At 48.7% G+C, this 25,855-nt stretch overlaps 1 protein-coding gene across 1 annotated transcript; it reads right to left on the reverse strand.

Moving 5' to 3' along the window:
* TMEM242 (transmembrane protein 242) lies at positions 1 to 25,855 on the reverse strand. The gene is made up of 4 exons (XM_004463920.5): positions 25,473 to 25,855; positions 24,923 to 25,023; positions 19,113 to 19,250; positions 1 to 1,086 (listed from the first exon to the last, which is right to left on the reverse strand). Exons 1-4 carry the CDS (start codon positions 25,558 to 25,560, stop codon positions 988 to 990), a joined length of 426 nt encoding a protein of 141 aa, XP_004463977.1. The 5' UTR covers positions 25,561 to 25,855; the 3' UTR covers positions 1 to 987.

Here is a 25,855-nt window from a genome sequence, read left to right on the forward strand (position 1 = left end):
TTGATTTCAAATGTACTTTTATTAAACTCGATTGCTGGCTAGTTAAACCCACAGCAATTATAAATAATACAATTAATATTCAACCAGAGCTTCCTTCTCTGGACATATTAACATATGAAAATATTTCTCCTCATTAAAGTTTTTAAATTTCCAATAAAAATAATTACATGTAGACATTACCTTCCATCTGGCCTTGTGCTTTGCTTTTTTAAAAATCAGAGAGCTTGGAGGACGGAGAGGTTTGTATGGAAGGACTCACGAGTGGCGGCTCCGTGAGGCGGCGATTACAGCGACTACTTAGACACAGCGCCAAGCGGCAACTGGACCCCAAGACCAAGGATGAGCGGTCAGGGCTCAGGAGCCCAGAACCAGCTTCTTGTGACATCGCCGCCCGGAGCCCCGCTGCACCTGTCACCACGGTCTCTTACTGGCTTTTGTCTCCAGCACGAGACCTGACCAGGTGGCCTTATCTGGCCGTGAGGCCCCAGGCCGCAGCCCTCCTGGCCTGGCAGAGCTTTCTGGGCCCAGCTCGCGGAGCACGGCCTCCAGGTTCTGACATACGACAGGAGAGGCTCCCAAAGCTCATTTAAGCAGACCTGCTCGGTACCACTGCTGCTGGAGCCTGTTTGTAAGGGTTTTCCATATAACTTTATTAATGCTCTCTCAGGTAGGAAAGTTGGCTCAAGGGTTACAGCCATGAACAGAAGTGTTCCCGCCCCGGGCGCCCCTCCACACAGGCAGTTCTCTCTAGAATTATTTTTGGACAGTCCTCCTAACTCTGACTGCCATACCCCCGACACACACACACGCCCTGCCCAAGTCCAGTTTAAAGCAAGCGGACAGCGCGGCTGGGGGACCGCAGGCCCCAGCCAGCAGGCTGGCAGCTGCACCCCGGCTCGCCCCGTCTGCACGTCCTGAGGCCCCCCAGGCCCTCTGCTGGGGTGTGGTCCCCAAAGCCACCCTTCCTGCCATTCTCCCACGCTCGTCTCATTTGGATTTCAAGGCTTCCTCCCAATCAGCGGTCGGTTCCGAGTTCTTGGGAATTGCTGGAAATACTGACTGCATTTTACTTCGAAAATCTTTCATCTGAAAGAAGGAAAAAATCAGTCACCAAATGTTAAGAGAAAGGGAAACGAGCCAAAGCCATTAGAGACGGACACTTCTGCTGACAGGATCAAGCTTCCTGGCTCACGGGAACACAGCACAGAGATCACCTGAATACCAGCAGCAGGCAAGGGCTCTAGTCCAGCCACCTAGAGAGAAAAAGGAAACACACTCCAAGTAGAAATCTACTGAGCCTTAAGTAACATAAAACTCCCCTCTGAATCTGAAGGCAGCACGCCCTAAGTTGTCAGTATTGATTCCCCGCCAGCAGAACAGGATGCAGTGTTGGCAAGGACGCGGCCGCAGGATGGAAATTCTGTGCATTTGAATAAATGAATATACTCGGGTCATTCAGAATTAGCAGAAAGTTACGGCGAGTTACAGAGGGAAGGGGTGGAGAAAAGAAACAGTGGGTGTTTAATAACGTGTTGAGGGGCAAACGAAGGGATGGCAGGTGAACTAGACGAGCTCGAGTGCTGGGGGCGTGCTCAGGGCTTTTACCACCAGCAGAGGTCGCTCTGCATCTGGGAGTCGGGCCAGGCAGGGGTTGGGGTCAAGTTCAGAGCAGGCGGTGCGAGCACACGCCCAAGTGCACCGGAGCCCTGGCCCCGGGCCAGGCGTACACCCCTAAGGGGGGCCCAGCCGTGGAAGCTGGGCAGTCTTCACTTTAGAGGGCACCGGCCACACCCCTGGCTCATCTGTGTACTCCACGTGGCCCCGCGGCAGGAGATCCTTCTGGAAGCGCTGCGCCCTCGCTTACTTCTGCAGCCCACGGCCTCGCCGAGCCTTCCTGAGGGTACAGAGCTCCTCGGCCAGCCAGCCGCACGCAGTCCCTTTGAGCGTCGGCGGAAACTCAGGCTGATGCTCACACCCAGTTGAGGTGAATCTTTACCTTTTTCTAATTCTCGGGGTGACATTGGTTTGGGACTTGTAACTTGTAGACTTTCACGCAGTCACTGTAGCACTTAGAAGGACAGACGCTGGCATCAGCCAGACTTCAGTTCCAACCCTGGCCCAGCCGCCCGAGAGACTCTGCAAGCAGCAGTGTCCGCAGATGTGGACGGAGGTGCAAGGACATGAGACGAGGCCATAGAGCGCGGGGACCACGTGCTGAAGCACCCAGCACACACTGGGTGTCGCTGTGACCCCTCCCCCGGCGCTCAAGCAGCGGGTTCTAGGAACAAAGCTCCTACGTGGAGAATTGTTTAGAAGCAGATGGCCCAGGTGTGGTCCGTTGTTTAAATGTTCTGCACTGAAGAGACACAAGGTTCTCTACGCTATGTTGCCAGCCGGGCACCGCGCTAGAAGGCGCACATGCCCGAGGGCTGGGGGTCTCCCCCAGCCCCGCAATGCAGCTCTGGAGCGCGTTCTGTGGCTCACCTCTGGGGGAGGGTCTCACGCAGGCAGGGCAGTCTGGGGAGCAGCTGGAAATGCGGGGACGCGGAGCTCTGGTTGTCACAACCACCGGGGACCGTCTGCCCTGGGGGCAGGGATGCGCACGTCCAGGACAGCCCACAAGAACTGCGCAGCCCCGGGTCTGGCAGCGCCCCAACGGCGGGACTAAGTGGCCGGCCTCTCGTGAGCGCAGACATCCCTGGCAGGAGCCTGCAGCGCGCCGCCGGCCCCTGCTGTCCCCCTCCCCGGCCAGGCCAGCGTCTGCTGCGCTAAGTGAAGGTCACTGTCAGAAGGGGACCACGTGGCCGGGAGGTGCACACCTCACCTCCACTCCTCAGGGACAGGGACGTGGTGAGACGCTGCGCGGGAGGCCGCGAGGGTCAGGAGAGGTTAAATGTTATGCCTCTAATGTTACTCCATTCCCATAGCTGCTTTTTACTTATTTTATTAGAGGTGTGGGTATGCAGAAAAATCATGTAGAAAATGGAGTTCCCATATACCCACCCCAAACACACAATTTACCCCATTAACTCTTGGCTTCAGGGTGGTTCCGTTGTTAAAATTAATGAAACATTCTTATAATTACACTATTAACTATAGTCTGTAGTCTACTGTAACTTTTTAGAGATAACCAGTTTACGTGAGCATTCACTGTGTTGGAAAGTCCTTTTTTTTTTTTAATTCTAGTAACATATAAACAACCTAAAATTTCCTCTGAACCACATTGAAGTATATAATTCAGTGGTGGTAATTATACTCCAATGACATGTGACCACCTTTCCCCCTTCCCCCCCAAAAGAAACTGAGCATCAACTAAGCACTAACCCCCCCACTCCCCTACCCCAAGCTCCTGGTAACCTACTTGGATTCTAGTTTCTGACTTTGGGTTGGCTTATTCTAATCTTGTATCGGTGCGATCATACAGTGTTTTTGTCTGGCTTATTTCACTCAACACAATGCCTTCAAGGTTCATCCACACTGCCACATATATTAGAATGTCATTTCTTTTTAATGAAACCCCAAAACAGCTGAATAATATTCCATTGTGTGAATACCCCACATTTTGTCTATCATCGGCTGATGGACACTTGAGTTGCTCCCATCTTTTGGCTGCTATGGCCATCAGTGTGCAAGCACCTGCTCAAGTCCCTGCTTTCAACTCCTTTGGGTATATACCTAGGACAGGCTAGCTGGGTCACATGGTAATTCTACATTTAACTTTCTAAGGAGCCGCCAAATTTCTTCCACAGCAGTTGCACCATTTTACATCCCTACCAACTATGAATGAGTGTTCCTATTTCTCCACAGCCTCTCCAATACTTGCCATTTTCCATTTTTCAAATAGTAGCCAGTCTAGCTGGGTATGGAATGGCATTGCACTGTGGTTTTGATTTGCATTTCCCTCATGGTTAATAATGATGAGCATCTTTTCACTTGCTTTTTGGCTATCTGTATATGTTCTCTGAAGTAGTAGCTACTAAAATCTTTTGCCTATTTTTAAATTGGGCTTTTGTTGTTGAATTGTAGGATATCTTTACATATTCTGTATATTAAAACCCTTTTGGGTTATCTGGTTTCCTAATATTTTCTTCTGTTTTCTTTCATAATGAAGTCCCATTGATCTATTCTTTTTCTTGTGTGTGCTTTTGGTTAAAGTTTAAGAAACCATTGCCTAATACAAGGTTCTGAAGATGCTTCTCTAAGTTTTCTTCCAGGAGTGTTACAGTTTTGCCCCTATATTGGTCTCTGATCCATTTTGATTTTTGTATATGGTGTGAGATAGCATTCTACCTTCATTCTTTTGCATTTGGTTATTCAGTTTCCACATTCGTTTCATTTGTTGAAGAGACTTTCTTTCCCATTTAGTGGACTTGGAATCCTTGTCAAAAATAAATTAGCCATAGATGTGAGGGTTTATTTCTGAATTCTCAAAATCAATTCCATTGATTATGTCTGTCCTTGTGCTAGTACCATGCATTTTGATTACTGTGGCTTTGTAATGTTTTATTTTTTTTTAGATTTTTAAAATTTATTTCTCTCCCCTTCCCCGCACCCACACCCCTCAGTTGTCTGCTGTGTCCATTTGCTGTGTGTTCTTGTGTCCGCTTCTATTCTTGTCAGTGGCACCGGGAATGTTTGTCTCTTTTGTTGTGTCATCTTGCCACATCAGCTCTCCGCGTATGCGGTACCATTCCTGGGCAGGCTGCACTTTTTTCGCACTGGGCGGCTCTCCTTACGGGGCGCACTCCTCGCATGTGGGGCTCCCCTACGTGGGGGACACCCCTGCGTGGCAGGGCACTCCTCACGCGCATCAGCACTGCGCGTGGGCCAGCTCCACATGGGTCAAGGAGGCCCTGGGTTTGAACCTTGGACCTCCCATGTGGTAGGCGGACGCCCTATCCATTGGGCCAGATCTGCTTCCATGTAATATGTTTTAAACTGGAGAAGTATGAGCCCTCCAACTTTGTTCTTCTTTTTCAAGACATTTTTGGCTGTTTGGAGCCCCTTTCCCTTCCATATGAATTTGACTGCTGGTCTTTCCATTTCCACAAAGGCTATTGGAGTTTTGACTGGAATTGTGTTGAATCTGAAAATAGCTCTGGGTAGAACTCACATCTTAATATTTACTCTTTTCTGAGCCTGTGTTTTCTGGCCTTAGGAAATTCCCCATTTATAGGAATTTGAATGCCCCCTCAATTTCCTATGAAATAAACTCGCCCATTTCGTAAAGCAGGTATTCCCTTGCACCAGGCCACTGACTTGTTTCCTCCAGGCTTTAGCTGTGGGCACGCTGCTTCTGCCGACAGGGCGAGTTCTGGGAGGGCGAGCCAGAGGGAGCCGCCTCCTTCCACTCAGGCTGCCGACACAGAGGCACTGTAGTATGGCACAGGGGTTCCCCTGCTCCTTCCGGAAGAGGCGGGGACCCCCACAGGAGCGCAGGCTGGCTCCCTGCTTCGCGGGGAGGGCGTGGAGCAGGGTGCCAGAGCTTCTCCTGCCCTTTCCAAAGCTGTGTTTCTAGGCTCAGCCCTCATCAGTTACTGCAGCCCTCCTGAGAGGGACGGCTCTGCCCGATTTGCTCTTCAGACTCTGCAGGGGAACAGTACCTGGAACATCTTACGCCACCGTCTCGGCTGACTGGAATCCCCGAGGTCTTTAAGAGGCAGGACAGGCTTGTCACACAGCCAGAGTGCTCAAACACAGATGCCACGAGTCCTCACCCTGTGCTGGGCCTGCTGCCTGTTGAACACTCCCAACAACCACGCCCCTACTTCCAGGTATGACAGAAGCGCAGACAGCCCAACAACGTGACCCGTTTCACAGATGGCGAAGCAGGCCAAAGCTTGACGTGTCGTTGGTGCACTGCTCAGGCGTGTACCTAGGACTGCTGCACATTTACATGCATGTCTTGCGGGAGAAAAGACTTGAAAACGTTTGGTCTAATAGTGCGCTGAAAAATTCTTAAAAGCTTCAGGTTATGTCCCCAGTTTAACCAATTTCAGAAAATTCTTACAGCTTCGATTTTAATAAACAGGCAGTTATTGGAATTAAGAGCTCCAAGTTTTAAAATGCCTTTGCCATTGACAAGCTCACTTAGCCTATTTCCTTGCAGATACTGGACTGCTGACGGCCTAGTGCTGTGGTTAAAACAGCAAAGGCTTCACAGGATCCACTCTTGAGAAAGTCTTTGGACATGAAATGATAATTTTCAAGAACCTGGTAATTCAGCTTCCTGACCAAACAGAATAATACCATATAATGCTGATGCCAGAAGGTACAGAACGTGGTTGGCTTATAAACGCGACTTGAACAGGAACAACAATGCCTGCCATGTGGGATCCTCTGAGCTGGGCCCCGTACCAAGAATTATACTATTATTTAATCTTCACAACTGGAGGTGGTGGAAATGATGACCTCCAGTTACGTATGACGTTACCCTGTCCACGGAGATGCAGCTGCTGAGTTAGTGTCACTGCCTGACCGAAGCAGAAGCCAGGGCTCTTTCCTCTGGTCACTCTGGTTCTGTGACCTGGAAAGACATGGCATTTCCATGACCTCCACCCACAGACTGGTGTCACTAAAATAACTCTGGAGCAGACACAGCCGACCTCTTGCAGGGGCGACCGTTTGGCTGAGAAGGGTGTGGCAGGCCTTGCCAATGCTCACCGACAGCCAGTACTCGTCTCCTTCTGGATTCAGGGAGGCCTGGCACGGCTCAGCAAGCAGGGCTCGTGCAGACGATGGCTTGTGTCTCCCGTGGTTAGGCCTGTGACATCCACACGGGCCTGAGCGGGGTATGCTGATGTGCTTACGTTCACAGCAGGAGGCTGGCGGAGTAACGCTTCCACGTGCCGCTCTGAGAGCGAGCATGGCCTGGACGAGGGCCCGGCCAGCCTCACTGGCTGCACGGCCGCGCCGAGTCACAGCACCCAGTCCAGAGGCCAGCCAGGCCACCGATGAGGAAGGAGCAGCGCGAAGGCCAGGACAGCCCCTGGGAGCCCACCTCACGACGGCCAACACTCAGGAGCAGAAGCTTCCGTGGCCCTGGACGAGTGCCAGGGACCACCCCGGAGCCTCTGCAGGCTGCCGAGACCCGGCCTGAAGGGCAGCTGATGCCAACGGGTCAGGTTCTGGGGGCGGCTCTGGACTGTGTCCCTTCCCTGCCACCGCATGACAGGACCACCCGCCTCTGGCCGCAGGCCTCTCTCCATTGCTTTGGGCCCTCCTGCGTTAAATGCTGATGGCTGCCAATCCCATTAATTCCCCATCTTAACGTAATGACCCCACCTTGGTGTGCCCCGTTTCATAACGCCTCCTTACGGCCCAGCTGACAGGCTGTCACGGGAACGAGGGGCCCCGAGATGGCTCCGTTACGGGGAGAACTTCTTCTGTCTGCTCTGATGAAGGCAGAAAAGGGCTTCTTCTCTAGCAAGTAAATCCTGGAGTCAAAGCTTTATGAACAGGTATTCCCTTCAATATTGACACGTATAACCGGCCAACCCAGACCCCTGCAGCTGTTTCTATTTTTAGTATGCCTGCCAACTAAAAAGGCTTAACTACAGACGGAAGTAAGGGTAGCTACTCCGACCTGCGACCCTGGCGGAGGACGCGGTGATGTGGCGTCCCCCGGCAGCCTTCTGCACTGTTTCCTGGCATCCGAAGGAGAGAGGGGGCCCGTGTGCTGCTGGCCCAGCCCCCGGGCCTTCTGTCCAGAAGGACCCCACTGCCTGTCCTGCAGGCACGACATGAGCCACAGGTGCAGAGGTCAGCAGGGGCCTGACACCAAGGGGAGGCGCCGACTGCGAGTCACCCCAGTACTGAAACCTCACCCGGAGCGGTGGCCACTTCTTTCTAGGGCTTGTGACCCCAAGTCCCAGTTAAAAACTTCCTCTCCAGTAGAAAGACAGTGATGCAGTCCTCTGCTAAAATGCAGATACATGTTACAGGGCCTTAAAATGGCAGTTCTGAAAATGCTCAAATCAGATTATTGAATAAACACTGGGTAGCATTTACATGCCTCACCTAACCCCTTTTTTCTCTGGTCAGTCTTACAATCAAATTTCTGAGAAGAAATACATGAACTTCATAATCCATATATAAACTTTACCTCTAGTGAAATGGAAGTCCTAACAAATCCAGTAAATTGGACTACAGAAGCCCCTGAAGCTGAATCCTGCCCGCGTGGTGGTTCCTCAAAGCCGCCGCCCCGCGCTGAGGGAGCAACGCGCCCCTAACAGAGCTCCTGGTTCACGCGGCCCCCGGGCAGCACAAGGTTCGGTTCTAGGACACGGAATCCCGACAAAACGGATGACTTAGAGCCAGGACCAAAAGCTCCTCTCATCCTTCCTGCCACGGAAACGCGGCCCAAGAAGGACGGAGCAGGGAGAGGGCGGCGGAAAGGGCTGCAGGGGGCGGCCTGGGGTCTGCGCCGTCCCTCGCCCCCGCAGAGGCCGGCAGCCCCGTCCGCCCCCGCAGAGGCACAGGCTCAGGGACGCCGCAGGCGACCGGCAGTCAGTTACAGGAGCCATCCGCCAAGCGGAAAACAGGAATTTAAAAAATGATAATGCTAGTTTAACAGAGGCCAGCGTTTTGGGGGCCTTTCTGAGGACTGACTCTGACAGCTCTCACTCCTTTGATCCCAGTCGTAACAAGAGCTGATTGAGCCTGATGCTAAGGTGATTCCTTTGGCTGGTCATCTCCCAAGATAAGTGTTCTCGAGGACGAAATTCAAGGATGCTACAGTAATTGTCTTTCTAGAGTCTGAACCTCTTGAGAAACAGCCTCATGATGGCTGCCTCTTCAGTTTTCCCCCTTAGACACAAGAAAATCAATTTGGAGGGGAAAAGACAACACTGCTCTCCTAAATAAAAATGTCCCCAGCAAAGCAGCTTCTATTTACAAGCCTTGGGACAAGAACCAAGCCCTGAGAGCCGACACGCAGACCTAGGGCAGACAGGCCGGGGCAGGGCTGTGGAGAGCCGGGGGCTCGAGGGCTCCTGGTGACTCTCCCTCTGAACAGAAGTGGACGGAGACCCTCATCAGGCTGTGTGCTCAGAGTGAGAACGACTTGGCCGGCAGCGCGGGCCGCTGCGTCGGGGAGGACCGTGCAGGTGAGGCCAGCGCCTCGGGGCCCGGCACGGAGCCGCCCGCCCCACTCGTCCTCCCCCGGAAGCCACCGCCCTCCTCCAGGAGCCCAGTTCCAACACCCGTCCTCTGCTCAGTCTTCTCCTGTGGGCTCGGCCCTGCTCCGCCACTGTCCCTGTGCCCCCTTCCATGACGGTGCCACCCCACGATTAAGCCTGATTCTTGGGGGTCTCACCGCAGGGGTGCGCCCGTCCTCTAGGACAGTGCTTGCACAGGGATGGAGAGCACGTCTGTGGAGGGCAGAGGAGGAGCTGGAGGACGGGAAGGAGGCAGACGCGGGAGGCGAGCTCCACGGGCCTCCACCGAGGGGCGACGCGGCTGGGGAGGGCCCGGCTGGCGTTTCACAGCAAGGTGGATGCGTACATTTCAAACAGCCATGCTGACGCTGGAAGACTTCTTAACTCTTTTCAAACTATTTCAAAGCCAATATCTACCTTTGCCAGATTAAAACACACCAAACAAAGCTGTGCTGTTAAAATTTGGTCATGTATAAAATTTTAAAAATTCTGTGTTAGAAACATACCCAAACAAGTATGCAATGGAGAAAGCACACATTTATAAAGTATTTTATGAGTTCTAGTCTTTGGAAAACTTAAGAAAAGTGACCAGCAGCCGGTGGAGCTCAGGAGTTGAGCGCTGGCTCCCCACATCGAGGTCCTGAGTTCTATCCCGGTCCTGGTAGCTCAAAAAAAGCCAGCACACCAAAGTCTGGATTCGCAAAACAAGCGTGCAGTGACAGCAGTGTTAATTACTGTGACAAGCTGGGTTGAAACAGGCCCTAAACCCACCGCAGAGCACTTTATGAATTATTTAAGAAGTTGTCTTTCTTCAGAACGAACCAGGGGCTTGTCGTTCTGCTGCTCACAGACACTAAGGCTGCCCAACTCTGGCCCTTCCGGGGGGTCCCGCAGTTCCCGCGCCTTTGCTGGCAACGTGGGAACGCCCGGGAAGGACAGAAGAGCCCCACAGCTCGCCTTCCAGGAGGCTAAAGGCAGAGGGTCAACCAAAGGGAACACGGATCAGCTTCCTGTCACGGAACTTAAACATTACAAAATGAACTGGAGCGCACTCTGTAGATTAAATGGGTTAACTGAATCTAATTTTTGTTCTTTAAAGGCATCATCTTACACATGATTTTTTTCCCCAAAGATTTATTTCTCTCCCCTTCCCCCCCACTCCGGTTGTCTGTTCTCTGTGTCTATTTTGCTGCATCTTCTTTGTCCACTTCTGCTGTCGTCAGCGGCACAAGAATCTGTGTTTCTTTTTGTTGTGTCATCTTGCTGTGTCAACTCTCCATGCATGAGGCGCCATTCCTGGGCAGGCTGCGCTTTTTTTCACGCTGGGCGGCTCTCCTTACGGGGCGCACTCCTTGCACGTGGGGCTCCCCCACGCGGGGGACACCCTTGTGTGGCAGGGCACTCCTTGCGCGCATCAGCACTACGCATGGGCCAGCTGCACACAGGTCAAGGAGGCCCGGGGTTTGAACCGTGGACCTCCCATGTGGTAGACGGACGCCCTAACCACTGGGCCAAGTCCGCTGCCCTTACACATAATTTTTGATGCAATGTAAAAAAGTCACGTGTATTAATCATTTAAAAAGAAGAAAGTAATGTGGCACAGGAAGTGATAAAGAGTTAAAAATTCCAAATCCTATCTAAACATTGAGAAGGTTTAACTCTCTATGGACTTGAATTGCACAGGTGCTGTTTATTAACTCCCCCGCTTTTCCTCTGTGACTGGACTAGGCGGAAGAACACACTGTAGTCCACAGGAACAGTGGCCCTATTCGTCTAAAACCAAACGGCACCAGGACTGTGTGTGTATGTGGGAGTTACTTCCAATGTGACACAGAAACTTCAGTTACCTGTATAGAAAATTCAAAGCTACAACTCCATTCCGTCAAGGTTAGTAGTTAATTTTCCCAAAGACTGTATCTGGGCAAAAAACAGGGTGAGCAGAGGCGCGTGGGTGGGGGCAGGTCAGGCCGGGGGCAGCGAGGACGCACGCGGGGGCACAAGCGGCTGAACGCGCGGGATTTCTAAGCGCGACGGTGCAGCCCGCACCCCGGCCCTCCTCCACGCTGGGTGGACATCCTGTGGGGCCGCCCCGTGGGCTGCAGGAGGTTTAAGTGTCCCTGGCCTCCACCCACGAGGTGCCAGCAGCACTGTCCCCCTGGTGACAACCCGAAGTGCTCCCCGACACTGCCAGATGCCTCTGCCTCCTCAGCCGAGGAGCGCTGAGCTAGGGAGCCAGCGGGGACTCGTGGACACTGCACGAGCTCGGGCTTCATCCCAAGGGGAGAGGGCACCCCGGAGTGGAGGCAACAGGGCCGGGTGTCACTCAGCAAGCATCTTCTAGATGCCTACTGTGCAGCAGGCAGGTACAGGTGCTGAGAATATAGTAACTCACAGGATAAAGGTCTCTGGTCTCTTAGAATTCACACTCGTTCAGGAAGACAGATAAAACAAGAGCATGGACAATGTAACTTCATTTTGCAATAGAAACTAGGATAATGTCAGAGAAATTGGGAAGCAAGAGTGACCAGGTGCTTTAGATGAAATGGTCTGGGGAACTTCTTGGAGAAGGTGAAATAAATGTGAACTGAAATCCTGAATGGCAAAAAAAGAATGAGCCACGCCAAGATCAGATTCCTAGCAAAGCGGGATCAGGGCCCCCAGAAGGCCGGTGGTGTGCTGAAGGACATGGGGGCCGCTGTGGCTGGAGCACACGGGGGGCTGCGCTTACGGGCCCAAGACGAGGCCAGGGGGCCGGGGGGTAAGGGATGTGGATCTTCTTCTAGGTCCAAGGGGGGCACCAAGGGATTTAAAATAAAGGAGCGCCTGGTCTGACCTCAAGTTTAGACAATCGCCCTGGCTGCTCGTGTGAAGTGTTCTAGGAGGTGAAGGACAGGCCGGGAGGCTAGACAGGAGGCGATGTCGATGCACGAGGTGAAAGACAAACGGAGGTGGAGAGATGTGAGAGGGGTCAGGTGTGGCCAGGAGGGCCAGCAGGCAGGGCTTGCTCAGGCATCAGAGGAAGGGAGTGAGGATGGCGCGCAGGCGCCTGGAGTGAACAAGTGGGGGGAAGTGGAGGCGTTTAACGAGCTGGTGAGGAATCAAGAGTTGTGCGTAGGACATGGGTGATTTGAAATACCGGGGTACACAAGTTCCACTAACTGAGAGCAGGCGAGCCGCCAGGTCAGGGCTGACCCGGCAGCACTTGGACCCCGTGATTTTACAGTGCCAGGAACTGGATGCGCGTGTGATGCAGAAGAGTAAGAATAAAGCTGCTAGACCCTCTGACACAGCGGTCTGCCGGGGGCGGAGTCGGCAGAGGAACCAGGCAAAACCCGCCAGCAAGGGAACGGGGGTCTCAGAAGCCAGACGAGCGTTTCAGGAAGGAGAATGCCCACAGCGCCACCTGAGGCTGAGAAGGCGCAGGACAGAAGGGCAGCATAGGACCGGACTTGGCACAGGGACGGCACTGGTGACCTTGACTTACGCTGCTTCCGCGGAGGGAGGAGCGAGGGGAGACGGACCACAGGCACCTCGGCAAGGAGGCGACAAAAGGGGGCAGGAAGGAACATCAAGAGGGAGGGCGTGTGAGGTGGAGAAACTGGGGCGTGCCGAACCCGAAAGCAGGGAGAGCGAGGCTGAAGGCAGGCGGAGGAGCAAGGCCCGGCTGAATGACGGGGGCAGGCTGGCCCGGGCAGCAGCAGGGACACTTTGCCCAAGGTGACGGGAAGAAAGGCAGGCGCGGGGTCCAGGCAAGACCAGGTCAGCACGTGCGGAGGACGGAGGCGGCTCATCCCGGCAGCGCGGGAGGGGGCCAGGTGGCCAGCGGCGGAGCGGTGGTTATGGCTGGGGGCAGCACGGTGCCCCCAACTCCAGAGGCTGTGGAGGCAGCCGGGCTTGGGGTGCAGAGCCAGGCTCCTAATCAGAACAGGGGGCGGGAGAGTGTGGTCCTGAGGGGCACGGGCTGGGCTCTCGGGGGTCGCGGCCCAGGCGCAGGCCGGGCGCAGGGGGCCAGCGATGGCTTAGTGGGGCAGAGCGTGACGCCTGAGGACGTCCGAGCACCTGTGCCCAGGAGCGCAGGGACCTGGCTGGAGAAGGGGACCGGAAGGACGCCGATGAAGCCATGGGAGGGGCGGGCAAGCACCGACCCTGAGACCCTGAGGCGCGACCGTGTGAAATAAGGCCGCGGTGTTGCCTGAGTGAACAGGACAGGCCGAAGGGAAGTGGGCCAAACTATGACCTGGAGACACTGCAGACAGCACGTTGGAAAGATTTCTCCCAAAACGGTTAAAAGTATTTCAGTCAGGAAGACCCACTTTGAGAGAAGGCGTCACGTTCTGAGCTGCGGCCGATGCGTGGCAGCGCACGCGTGTTCAACCCGCCGTCTCCCTGCAGGCTCGCGCTCCGCGTGGAACAGCGGCACCTACGGCGACATCCCGGAGGGGAGCCGCACCCGAAGGCACAGGCGACCAGGGGTCCTCCCGCTCGTATCAGGAAGCTGCGGGGGCGAGTGCCGCTTTACACGAAATAAGGACAAAGAGAAAGAAGGCCCGAGCGACATCAAATCCCACTTCCTGCTGTGGAGGGCGCACGGTGAGCCTCCCTGAGGTGATCACGTCAGCGCTCAGGACAGAAAGACTTGCATGGCAGAGCTATTCTGTCCGATCCATTGGGGCGCACTCCCACTTTATCAAATGATTTGGGCTGTTTTACTTATGCCCAGAGCTGGTTTCTCCCACCCCTGCATTAAAAATTACGCGCCCTGTTCATCATCTCCCGTTTTAAACTGAGCAAGGGCCTGCGATTTGGGCTCTGCCACCTGACGCGGCTCCACGTTTCCATCCGGGCCTCTCGCCCCCGCCACGCGAGGCCGGTGCCGCTCCGACGGGATGGGAAGGAGGGGTTACAAGTGAGATGCTCTTGTCACCGCAATCCTGAATTAACCAATGCACAGCGCCACTTCCACTGAATTTCACAACGATTTCAGGAAAACACCCCTCAACCCTTAAGCTCTCTGAAGGCCCAAGAGCCTGACAGACGGCCTTCTCTGCAGGAGCAGGAGGACGCTGCGGTCTGAAGTCCCACTCAGTGTCCTACTAAGCAATGCAAAGAACAGGAAGCGAGGCTGGGGACGCTGCGCTCGGAGACGGAAGCCTGTCCCCGGGCGCAAGGCGGCAGAGCTCTCCGGAAGCACTGAGGGTGGACTAGGCCAGGCCCGCAGATGGCCCCTGCGGGTCGCTCACAAGCGGCGACCACTAGCCAGTTTGCCAGAAGACTCAACCTCAGCCTGGGAGGAACGCGTCCTTGCCAGTTAAAAGCATCCAGCGCGCGAGTCTATCTCCTCCTTAGCTATCTTAGAAGCTAAGCACTTCTAAGCTTTTCCATAATTCTATTTACATATGGGGTTCTGGCATTCACTCCACAATGCTGCTTCATTTGAGATGATTAAGTAAAAATAGTGCAGGAAATATGTACTGATAAGAGAGCCACTAGAATGGTGGTACAATCCAAAATCAGCAAAAAATCAAAAGAAAGAAGTTTGAGTGTAATTAGCAAAAAGCTGGTCATTGGTAATGAAGAAGTGAGCCTAAACATTAACATAAGAATTATATCCAGCACGGCAGTTACAAAAAAGAGCTGGAGAAAAGAAACTATTAGAGAGCATCAAACACTGGCCGAGAGGACAGGAATAATGTGACTTCTCATACAGGCGCTTTGGTAAGGGGAAAGCCAAAAATCCATTGTTAGAGGAATATTTACGCTCTATTCTATTTGCACACTTTTCTTTCTCTGCTTTAGAGGTAAGGGGGCCTGGACTCCCGAACGAGAAAGGAGCCCCCTCTGGCGGCAGACAGAGCGGGAAGCAGGCCTGGAGGGGCCGGCCAGGCTCCCACACGATCGTGAAAGCCTTCAGCGCGGCAGAGACTTGGGAGAGAAGCAGCGAAGGCAGGAGGAAGTGACTTCCCACCCATCAGACTGAAGAGCAGTTCAGAGTAACAGAAGCCACAAGCGGGGGGCAGGGTGTGTGGACAGTTGTACGCTGGCTGTCATCTCTAAATTGTACCAACTTTTCTGGAAGGCCCTTTAGCAACAGGTATCCAAAGCATTTTTTAAAAGGCACTTTGACCGACAATAACATCTTTAGTTTTTAGGACAATGTTTTGATCGAGCAAGTGCTACAAGACATCCGCCTAGAGGTTCACTGCGGTGCTTCCTGGTGAAATACTCGAGCCCAGTGCCACTGGCTGGAGGACAGGAGGTAAAAGACAAGAGACCCCCACGTACCACGGAGCGTGATGGAGACTGACACACTCCCTGGGCAAAGCTGTTCACGACAACTGTTGAGTGAAAAGAGGTTCCAGCGCAGGAGGCAGAGTGAAACAGCGTTTATACACATTTGCATAGATATGCACAGTGATTACAACTTAATGGGATTTCAGAGGACATTTGTTTGCGTCTCTCTTTCTACGTTTTTTATCTTTTTTCTTTTCTTTTTCTTTTTAGGAGATACCAGGGATTAAACCCAGGACCTCTACAGGGGAGGCAGGAGCTCAACCACTGAGCTACACCCGCTCCCTTTGATTTTTTAAAATAAGAACAAATTTATACCAAAAGAAGTTATCTTTGTTTTTAAAAAAGATGGGTCTTAAATATTTTCCTGTAAAAAGTAAACAGTGAAATATTTAAAGACAAAAACCTCTTACCCCATATAAAAGGGTAAAAAATAAGTGAAAAACTTTATTTGTGTTAATAAATTTTAAGCTTAAATCTTTGGCAAATTTAAAGCACTCACAATAACTAAGAATGTTTCATTCATGGTTGGTTACTACTGTTATGTCTCTTTTACTAACTATTGAGGTTTTAGCTCCTATGAGGGTAGGAGTTGTAAATTATCTGTAAATATTAACTGCACCAGTTATGATGCATATATTATACCCAAGTCGCAGTAAGTGTGAGCAGAAGGTGATTCTGACCTGTACTTTGAGATGGTCACCTCGAGTAGACGACAGGTCCACAGGCAGTTATTAAAATAGCACACTCCCTTCTAGAAAGCTTCAAATCATACCAATCAGACATTATTTATATACCAAGTGTTTACCTTTCAAAGGAGAAAAAAGGCAAGGTAGCCTAACCATGGGTATACACGACCCTTTCAGAAGACTTCCAAGTATCAATATCCATCATCAATAGTAAAAGATGAAAAGACCTGGGAGGTTCCTGTTCCTGAGGAGCACGAGTAACTAAGTGGCGTGCCTTCCTTGCGCTTTGGATAATGAGAACTTACGAGTGGTACCACTAGACTGAAGAGGGTTTCTTTCAAAAACTCTCTGAACTTAAACCCTCGGCCCTGCTGAAACAAATGAGCCGCTGCCCGGTCGGTGCCCTCACTGGCCCCGATGTGTCGGCTGCCCAGGATCTGCTCCTGTGCTTGGCTGCGCTAGGGGTCGATAAACCCGCAGGAAATGTTCGTAATTGTTTTCGCAATGAAGTTACCGTTGATGGAACAAATGCGACCTCGATCACAATCAAATGAAAAAATACCAGAGTTCAAAATAACCGATGAATGCTTCCTGAACAGCCAAGCCGCTGACTGGTCAGGGCAGGCCAGGGGAACTGGTGGGAGGAGACGCCAACCGATTTCCACGTGAGGCAGCGAGGGCCCATCCTAGAGCCTGGGCACACGTACCCGCTCTGGTCTGCTCACAAGGTCGCTTCCATGGAACCTCTGATTAAATGATAGGCCATTATGAAAATAAATTGATATTTACAGTCAATCTATTATATATGGTCTATGTTAAAGGAGATTCCATAGTAGTTCTAAATAAACAAAGAATAAACCCAAGATATTTTTTAAGAAACTGAAGAGGATTTTGCTTTAAGCATTTCTAACATGTTCCCTTTTGGGCCAGCAGATGTAGCTGTGAATTAAAATTGGGAAAGCAACCACTTCCGTCAGGCTGGTCTAGGGCAGCCATTAGATGGCACCCTGTTTTTGTGAACTAGATTTATACTGGAAATGTGCCACAATTCAAAGTACCTAGCAACAATTATTTGACAATGGAATTGATTTTGGTTTAGGTGCATTTATCTAGAATGAGCATCTCAATTATTTATTGAGCATTCCGACGTGGGCTATAGCTGTTCAGCATTTTCTGCCTCAGACTGCTTTCCTTAGCCATAGAAAGACACCTCCCAGACAGAGGCAGTGAGTGGTGATGAATGCTCACCACCCTAATTATCAACAAAACTCTCTAAATGCAGAGCTGAAATGCACCACATTGCTCTCTGCAAGCCCCAGAGCGGGGTCAGATGGTAAGAATGGCCTGGAAAGTCAACGAGGCAGGCTGACAACAGTGCTGGCTCAGGGGAGGCCTCAGGTACCCTGAGAGAGAACAAGCAAGCAAGCAAATGAACAGGAATACGACCACCTCTGAGACACGAGCCCGTGGAAGGGTATCCTGGGTTCACTGGATTCTTTTCTTTGGGATTTCCCAGACAAGGAGACCAAACTGATATGCCTAATGATCTAATTGCAGGGAGAGAGTATGCTTGCATTCTCTCTTTTTAGTAAAAGACAAAGAGAAGAGGATCCAATATAAGAGAAGTCCAAATACCTTTATGTTCAACAGCGCCCATCAGAAAATTTTTTTTTTCTCCCCAAAATATTTTATTTAGGCAAAAATCCTCTTGCTAGTCCTGAAAAACAAATTTCATGATCTAGAAACTAAAATAGCAGAGTCTAGCCCATAAAGCACAAGTTCTCAAGTGTATAATTTAAATGACCTAATTTTCTTGGTCTATAAAAATTTGGACTGATTCATTCTTATAACTCTCCTAAATCAAAGACTATTCAAATTTTCAAATACCTTAAAATTTTACGATTCTGTTTATGACCTACATTTTAAACAATAAGAACATAGCCTATCAACTCCACGGAGTCAATGTAAAGTGCCAACAGTTATCTTAATAGAAACTAAAAGTGCAATAACTTTTTTATGAAGTGTTTGCATTTGCCCTTACCCCAGGTAATTTCCTATGCAGTTAAGGAAGTTTTGTGAATGCCTGGACAGCTACGCTTTTATAAATTAGTACACTACAAACTGGCAAAATATAAAATACAGCACAATTTTTAAAAAGCTAATATTTCCAAGCTAAAGTAGTACAAAATATTAAAGAAACAAACAGAAAAGTAAAATAAAAAATTCACCCCCACACCCATAATTCATTCACCTTTCTCCCGCACATATTTCCCTGCAGTTTTTTCATTTGTTTTCAAAAACCTAATGTAATTTATATAGACATGAAAGCTCTTTTCCCCTTACCATTATATCACATTGAGCATGACAAATTAAGAGAAGTTCTCTTTTAATGAGAAAAGAATGGCCAGTCTGGTTATCAGTGATCTCGATCATTTATCTATTACTACGATAGGAGACGAGGCTACATTAAGATCCCTAGAAAAACCTGCTGAAAAATCAAATTCATTACCTTCTTCCCCTCACGCTGGCCCCTGTGCCTATTTCTTGCTTTTGCATCTTCTGTAAGAGAATATTGGGTAAAACCTAGGTTTTGAAGATCCTAAGACCTGGGTTCAAGGCTTGGCTCTGTCAATTATAGGCCGTGTGATCTTGGGCAAGTGGCTTAACCTCTCTGAGCCCCCATTTCCTCTTTTCTAACACAGGGATATCACTATTGGCTTAATATCAGCCAGTTATTGTGAAAATTAAATAATCTACTTTGTCTAAAATGTCTGGTAGAGTGCCGGAAATGGATGAAGAGATTCTATGCTGGTCAAAAACACAACTGGGAAAACAGCAAAAATCATCTAAGAGTCCTCTGTCACAAGTTTTCCACAACAGCGACTAACCTGTGAGCAAACTTGAAAATGAGGCAGCTTTAGGCTGCAGGAAGCAGAACACGCGGTTCAGACACACAGCACAGACTGTGGTTACTTACGCTGTGAACTCCGAGAGCTTTCCAGACGGCGACGCTGAGCACCCCAACTCCACACCACGCGTACAGCGAGCCCCAGCCCAGGGCTCGAAGGGCGAGCGCAGACCCGCTCTCGGGCAGGGCAGCCGTGGCCACGCTTCCCTGAAACCGAGATACAGGTCAGGTGGAAATAAGTAAGCCGTTTGCTTATTTCAACAGCTGCCTGGCTTTAGTTAAGTCACAATCTCTTTGAAAGGTGAAAGCTCTTTAGACAGTCACAAGTATTAGCCACATATACAGGATGAAAGCATCATCTTCCTTCACTGCCACACTACTTTCCTAAAAATTAAAATTAAGGCATCTGCATATAGAAATTGAGTTTAACGAAGCACACTGCAGTATTTACTATCCCCACAATAAAACAGAAAAATTACTTTCTAAATGAAAATTCAGTATTTCTAGTAGCTTTTGTGTCTAAAGACATGGGAGCCCCTAATCTTTTAACATTTATCCCTTAGGAACCTTTGAGAAATCAGGTGATGAGAACAGATCTATTATCCAGGCACAGGACTACCATGAGCAAGTTGTTCACAGTTCCTCAGAAAGGCACCTGCGTGCCTAAGGTTCATGTGTTAGCTTTCATTCAGTTTCAACCTGAGATGTAGCTGACATAAGCCAAACTGATTAAGAATGTTCAATCTAGCTTTATTTCCCCCAGAGAGCATTTTTATTTGGTATAACATTTTGATTTTTTCATTACATCACAGAAATAGCTGGCTGTCTGTATTTTTATAACATATACAATACCCACATTTTACAAATTTTCTTTGGGAATTTCTTAGAAGGTATAGCTGTATCAGAAAGATGAATGCTGACTTGCCTTTTATAACCCTTGTTATATAAATAACCCTTGTTATATAAAAAAAAAAACAACAGTTATTTCAAAGATTTTTGCCATGCCAAAATATTAAGATACACATTTTGTTTTTTATAAGTAAACTGTGTGTATACATCAATTCTGTATTTTCAATTATTTTAATCAAATAGACATAAACATGCTCATTATTTTTACTAACAGCACCTCATTTAATCTCAATTATTTTATGAGGATGGTGTTATACAAATCTGAATACAGCAGTTTAAAAGAAATCTAGAACTATTTTAATAGGTCATCCAAAGGAACTTCAGAGTGGATTCTTTGGTCACCTTAGCTTGCAGCTACTCAACGAATGACAAAGAAAAACTAATGTTCATCCAGCAGCTTACTACTGCTTTTCAACTCCCAAGTTGCGTCACATGACACTCGGCCATGACAATGAAAATGACATCAAGGTGGTGATCATCATCCTCCTGAGAGAACAGCTGGGCAGGCAGCCCCCACGGAAAAGCTGACCACTTTAAAGTCCTTCTGGGCTGCAACCAGAATGTGTATTCTACTTAGCACCTAGGCTCCCCGACCAGAGGACAAGTCTACTTACAGAACAATGTTGCTAAAAACAATATCATTTATTCCCCGGAAGTAACCAGAGATGGAGAGAGTGCCAAATTGGGCTTTTAATCCCCCTGCGCCTCAGTTTCCTAACCTGTAAAGGGGACAACAGTCCAACAACAGTACCTCAGAAAGCTGATAAAGCTCAGTGAGTAAAGCCCTTAGAAAAGCACCGACCACGTGGCAAGCACTCAGACAGGAGGTGTCACTGTTACCAATGTTAGAGAAATGCCCCAGGAGCAGGTGCAGCTCAGCAGTCGAGCACCTGCTTCCCATGTACAAGGTCCTGGGTTCAAGTCCCTAAAAAAGCTGCAGACAGCAACTGTCACGTCCTCTGCCCAGGGGGTATCCTTCAACTTGTGCTTGCTCAGTATAAGCTCGTCAGCAGAGGAAGAGAAACTTACATATTTAAGTGTCCAGAAAAATCGTTCCCAATTTTTTCGGTCTCAGGATTTTTTTTAGCAAAAAAAATTTTTAAAGATAAATAGATCACACAAAACATTAAAAAATACAAGAGGTTCCCATATACCCCACTCCCCATCCCCCATCCCCGCTCCTCCCACATCAACATCCTCTTCCATCAGCGAGGCACACTCACTGCATTTGGTGAACATACCCTGGAGCACCGCCACACCGCAGGGATCACAGTTCATATTGCAGGTCACACTCTCCCCCAGTCCGTCCAGTGGGTTATGGCAGGATATACAATGTCCTGCACTTGCCCCTGCAATATCATCCAGGAAAACTCCAAGACCCAAAAACGCCCCATATCACACCTCTTCTTAAAGCTTGGGTGTAACGTGGATTCTGAAATTATCAGACTGAATTTTTTTTGTACTGTTAGACATTAAAATCCATGGATCTATTATGCACTTTGAAGAGATCTTTTACACATGCATGATGATCAATCATAAAATCTTGGTTTATCAAGTCAGATGCTCTTACAGTGTTGACACTTCCATTAAACAATATTTTTTTAAACCTCGTTTATTGCCACCTATCTCATCAGAAAAGCCACTGAGTATTGCATAGCTGTCAAGCTCACAGTGGTAAATACAAGTTTTCCAAAATTCTAATTTTCACTTGAATGGTTGAATTTTATCAAGGGCAACAAATACTACAGTTGCTTATTTGGATAACGTCATTTTGTTCATTTCTGAGAAAGTGTTTGTCACATACCCACTTCCGAAAAACCATAGTTTGCGAGTTGTTCTTTCCAGTAAGAACGGTAGTTTGTGAAAGTGGCTAGTTCTGCTTACAACTTAATCACACAACTGCTTTTCCTTGAGAAAAGTATCTGACTTCGATGTATAATTGATGTGTCTTATGCCTACTTCCCATTTATTCATGCAGAATATTAAAAAGTGGTATGTTCAAGGGTTGAGATTTAATAAAAGGAAGTTTTACTGCCTTAGCAAGGATATTCTTATGCGATACTGGCTTTTTCTTCTTTAAACACTACAAGCACATGGTCATCAAGGGTACAACTGCTCGGCAGGTTGGTGCCACTGTCTCGATCATGCAGGGCAACAGCAGCTTCACCGGCCATGGCTCTGTATCACCATGCAAGCGTTACTAGAATTATGAACACAGCTTTAACCTTATGGGCTCAGATGGGGGTCTCAGGGACCCCCAGGGATCTATGGATCATACTTTGAATACTGCTTTCTTAGACCACAGAAGACATGTGTGAAACAGAATGCAAAACTGTAAATATATTTATGCTTTTTGTTGTTTTGTTTTTTCCAGGAGAGAATGACCCACTTTCATCATATTCTTAAACAGACAGGTGACCCAAAGGTTACCTTGATAGCTTAGGCCCTGAAATCAACCCAAAACGTCACGGTTTAAGTACCACTGTCAATCAGGTTTTATGGCTTTCTGCCATAAGATATATTTCTGCTCTGAAAACACTCTAAAATACAGGGAAAAAACTGACCCATGAAATTCACAGCAATGATTTGGGGAGCTCTATATAAGTCAAGAGTATTCAGAGGGGGATCCAAACACATGTTAAAATGTGGTCCCTTGTCATGACAGTATTCCTAAGACTTAAGTATGACTGTTAGATTAGCAGAGATAAAATAAGTGGAAATGGAAGTCAACTGGTTCATAATTCCACGTAACACTTCTCCTCCATAGCACGTATCAAATTATTATCATATCGTTTTTTGTAAGGATATTTGCTTAGTATGCCTCCCATGCCAGATCCTAAGCTCCTGAGAGGCAGATGAAAAAAAAAAAGTTTTGTTCTATTGTCCCTGCCTAGCAGTGTCGGACACATAAAAGTTTCCTAGTAAAAATCTGTTGAAGCACTGAGGTAATGAATAAATAAACCAAATGGAGTGGGGAGGGAAGAGACAGGAAGGCGCAAAGGGACAAGTAAAAGTGAAGGAAATTTCTAACTAGGAAAATGTGATGCCCAGGAGCACAAGAGTGCTCACTCCTGCTCATGGAGTAAGGATTTTCTTCCTTGAATAGGTAATTATCAAAATTTATAGTCATAACAACCAAAGTTTACTATGGGCTGGGCACTGTTCAGGGACTGGGGCTATAGCATCAAACAAGAGTGCACTGCACGGTCCCCACGTTGAAGGAGCCAACGTCCTGTTTTAAGATGTACTTTATTTTAATGTTTTAATATCTCTGAAGGATAGGTGCCTCTTACAATCAGTGGAGAATTTAACTGGTGTCATGTTTGTTTGTTTTTTTCTCAGCAGAACATAAAATATTGGAGCATCTTACAACTGATAACAACTCATTCAGATTTAAAGTGATGTTGTGAATAGGAAATGTTCTGGATGAGCTTTCACAGTCTTTTTCTGTTAAAATTTAAGGATGCACAAGGCTCTGTGGAAGAGAGTTTGGCGGTTCCTCAGGAAGCTAAATATAGAAATGCCATATGATCCAGCAATTCCTCTACTAGGAATATATCCAGAAGAACTAAAAACTATGACATGAACAGACATCTGCACACCGATGTTCATAGCGGCGTTATTCACAATTGCCAAAAGATGGAAACACCCCAAGTGTCCAATCACCAATGAGTGGATAAACAAAATGTGGTCTATACATACAATGGAATACTGTGCTGCAGTAAGAACTGAAACTGGGACACATGTGATAACATGGATGAGTCTTGAAGACATTATACTAAGCGAAGTAAGCCAGACACAAAAGGACAAACATTGTATGGTCTCATTAATATGAACTAAATATGAATGATAAACACATGGAATTAAAACCTAGAGTATAAGTTATTAGGAGATAAAAAGAGGGTTGAGAAGAACTACTGATGCTTAACGTATGTAGAAGTTTTAATTAACTTGACTGTAAATGTGTGGAATTGGATAGAGTTGATGGTAACACATTATAGTGAGTAGCAACTGGTTTATAAATGGGACTGTGGCTGAAAACGGTAGTCTGGGGAAGTAAATGTCAACATAAAGAAAGCTAAAGAAAATCTAGGGACTGAATAACACAGTGACCCCAGAAGCAGTTTGAGAATTGTGGTTAAGGGTAAAAATGCAAGAGCCCTTCTGTGAGCTAGAGCAGATGTACATCACTAATTGCAGGGTGATGGGAATAAGGAGAAGCATGGGAAAACTACAATTTGTGTGACCTACAGACTGTGGTTAACAGCAATACTATAATATCCTTGCATCAGTGCCGAGCTGTACTGTGTTGATAACGGAGGTGCATGAAAAAAGTGTGCCAAATGTATGCTATGGACCATGACTGGTGATAATGTCTGATGATATTATCTCATAATCTGTAACAAATGTTCCACCATGGTGTGGTGTGGTATGGGAAATTACACATCTGTACAACTGTTTTGCAAGTTCACAACATGTGTAACAAAAATACATATTTTTAAACATAGTGTGGGTTTGGGGAAAAATACACCAAATGTAACATAAGGACTATAGTTGGTAGTAATATTTTGATGATGCTCTTGCATAGTTTGTAACAAATGTTTCACAACAATGCAAAGTGTTAGTAGAAGGGTGATGTATGAGACCCCTGTGTGGTGTTATGTATGCCTATTTTGTAAGTTCACAATCTTTACTATACACTTATAGTTTATGCATATTCATGTATGAATGATATACTTCAATTTAAAAATTTTTTTTTAAATTTAAGGATATACATAATTAAGTACTTTTAAGTTGAAAATAAAGACCACTGATTTAATTTGTACACTTCTTGAAACTATGAGATATATACAGGCAGGTTTACTTCTTAAAGCAATATGCAAGGTTATCAACATTTTCATTATTCTGTGCAAAAGCTACCATTTATTGTAAACAATAACAACGTTGTGTGTGATTTTTGTATCACAAACCTTATTGAACCATTCTGGGCTTTTCTTTTTAGCCAATGATAATGTTGTAACAAATCCAGCTAGCATTCCCGCTGCTGCAACAGTGCCAAGGAAAATTCCACCTGCCAAGAGTTGGGAGCAGGGAGTGGATGGGCGGGGAGATTGAAAAACAAAAAAGAAGTTAGAAAAATGTACACAAGTTTCAGATACTATTGAAGTCACATTCAAAGGCATTATTTGGGACCAGACAAGCGATGGCTAAGCAGTTCTTGCCAAAGATGAAGGACGGCGGCTGCGAAACTTGCGTGACCTCACGCCTCTGGTGCCAGGGGTCACCCTGAGGTGCCGTCCCCAAGTTGTAGAGAATGGGCACAGGGTCCCCTCCCCTGTTCCCCGGGCCAGCGGCGGGCGGTGTGTTGGGGAGCGGAAGGAGAGGCAGTGGAAATTAGAAAAGGGAGGAGGGTCGCCGCAGAGGGAATGGGGACTGAGCGCCCCAGGACCTGCGCCCGCCTTGGAGAGCACCCACCCGGCCCGGCCCCCACGGGCGAGCCCGAGCTCAGGTCTCCCGCACCTTTAACCAGGAACAGCCGGTCGTCGGCGGGCCCCGGAGCCTCCAGGCTGGAGGACGGCTCCCCAGCCGCGGCGCCCGCCGTCCCCATGTCCCAGCCGCCCGGACGCGTCCGACGCTGAGCGGGCCCGGGCGGGCGCGGGCGCAGGCGTGGCACAAAGGTTCCGCCGCGCTCTGCGGTGCAACTTGAGTTCTGGCTCCGGGCCGCCGCCGCCCGGAAGGCTTCTCTCTCAGCGGCCGGAGCAGCTGCCTCCCCCAGGTAACCGTAGCGGTCTCTTGGCAGGGAATGCTGGGCTGGGACTCCAGGAGGCGGCACGGAGTCGCAGAGGGGTCAGCCGGAAGCTCTGGCCCAGGCGCCCTGCGGCCCTGAACGCGGGACCGTCCTC

This window comes from Dasypus novemcinctus, chromosome 28, assembly GCF_030445035.2.
Source record: "Dasypus novemcinctus isolate mDasNov1 chromosome 28, mDasNov1.1.hap2, whole genome shotgun sequence".
NCBI classification, from domain to species: Eukaryota; Metazoa; Chordata; class Mammalia; order Cingulata; family Dasypodidae; genus Dasypus; species Dasypus novemcinctus.

What these genes read in the sequence shown, in the direction of transcription:
- TMEM242 (XM_004463920.5), bottom strand. Translation starts at nt 25,560, where the DNA reads ATGGGGACGGCGGGCGCCGCGGCTGGGGAGCCGTCCTCCAGCCTGGAG. An exon ending in CCGGCTGTTCCTGGTTAAAG is followed by an intron (nt 25,024 to 25,472) that starts GTGCGGGAGACC and finishes AACTCTTGGCAG; the next exon opens with GTGGAATTTTCCTTGGCACT. An exon ending in GCCCAGAATGGTTCAATAAG is followed by an intron (nt 19,251 to 24,922) that starts GTTTGTGATACA and finishes TCTCGGTTTCAG; the next exon opens with GGAAGCGTGGCCACGGCTGC.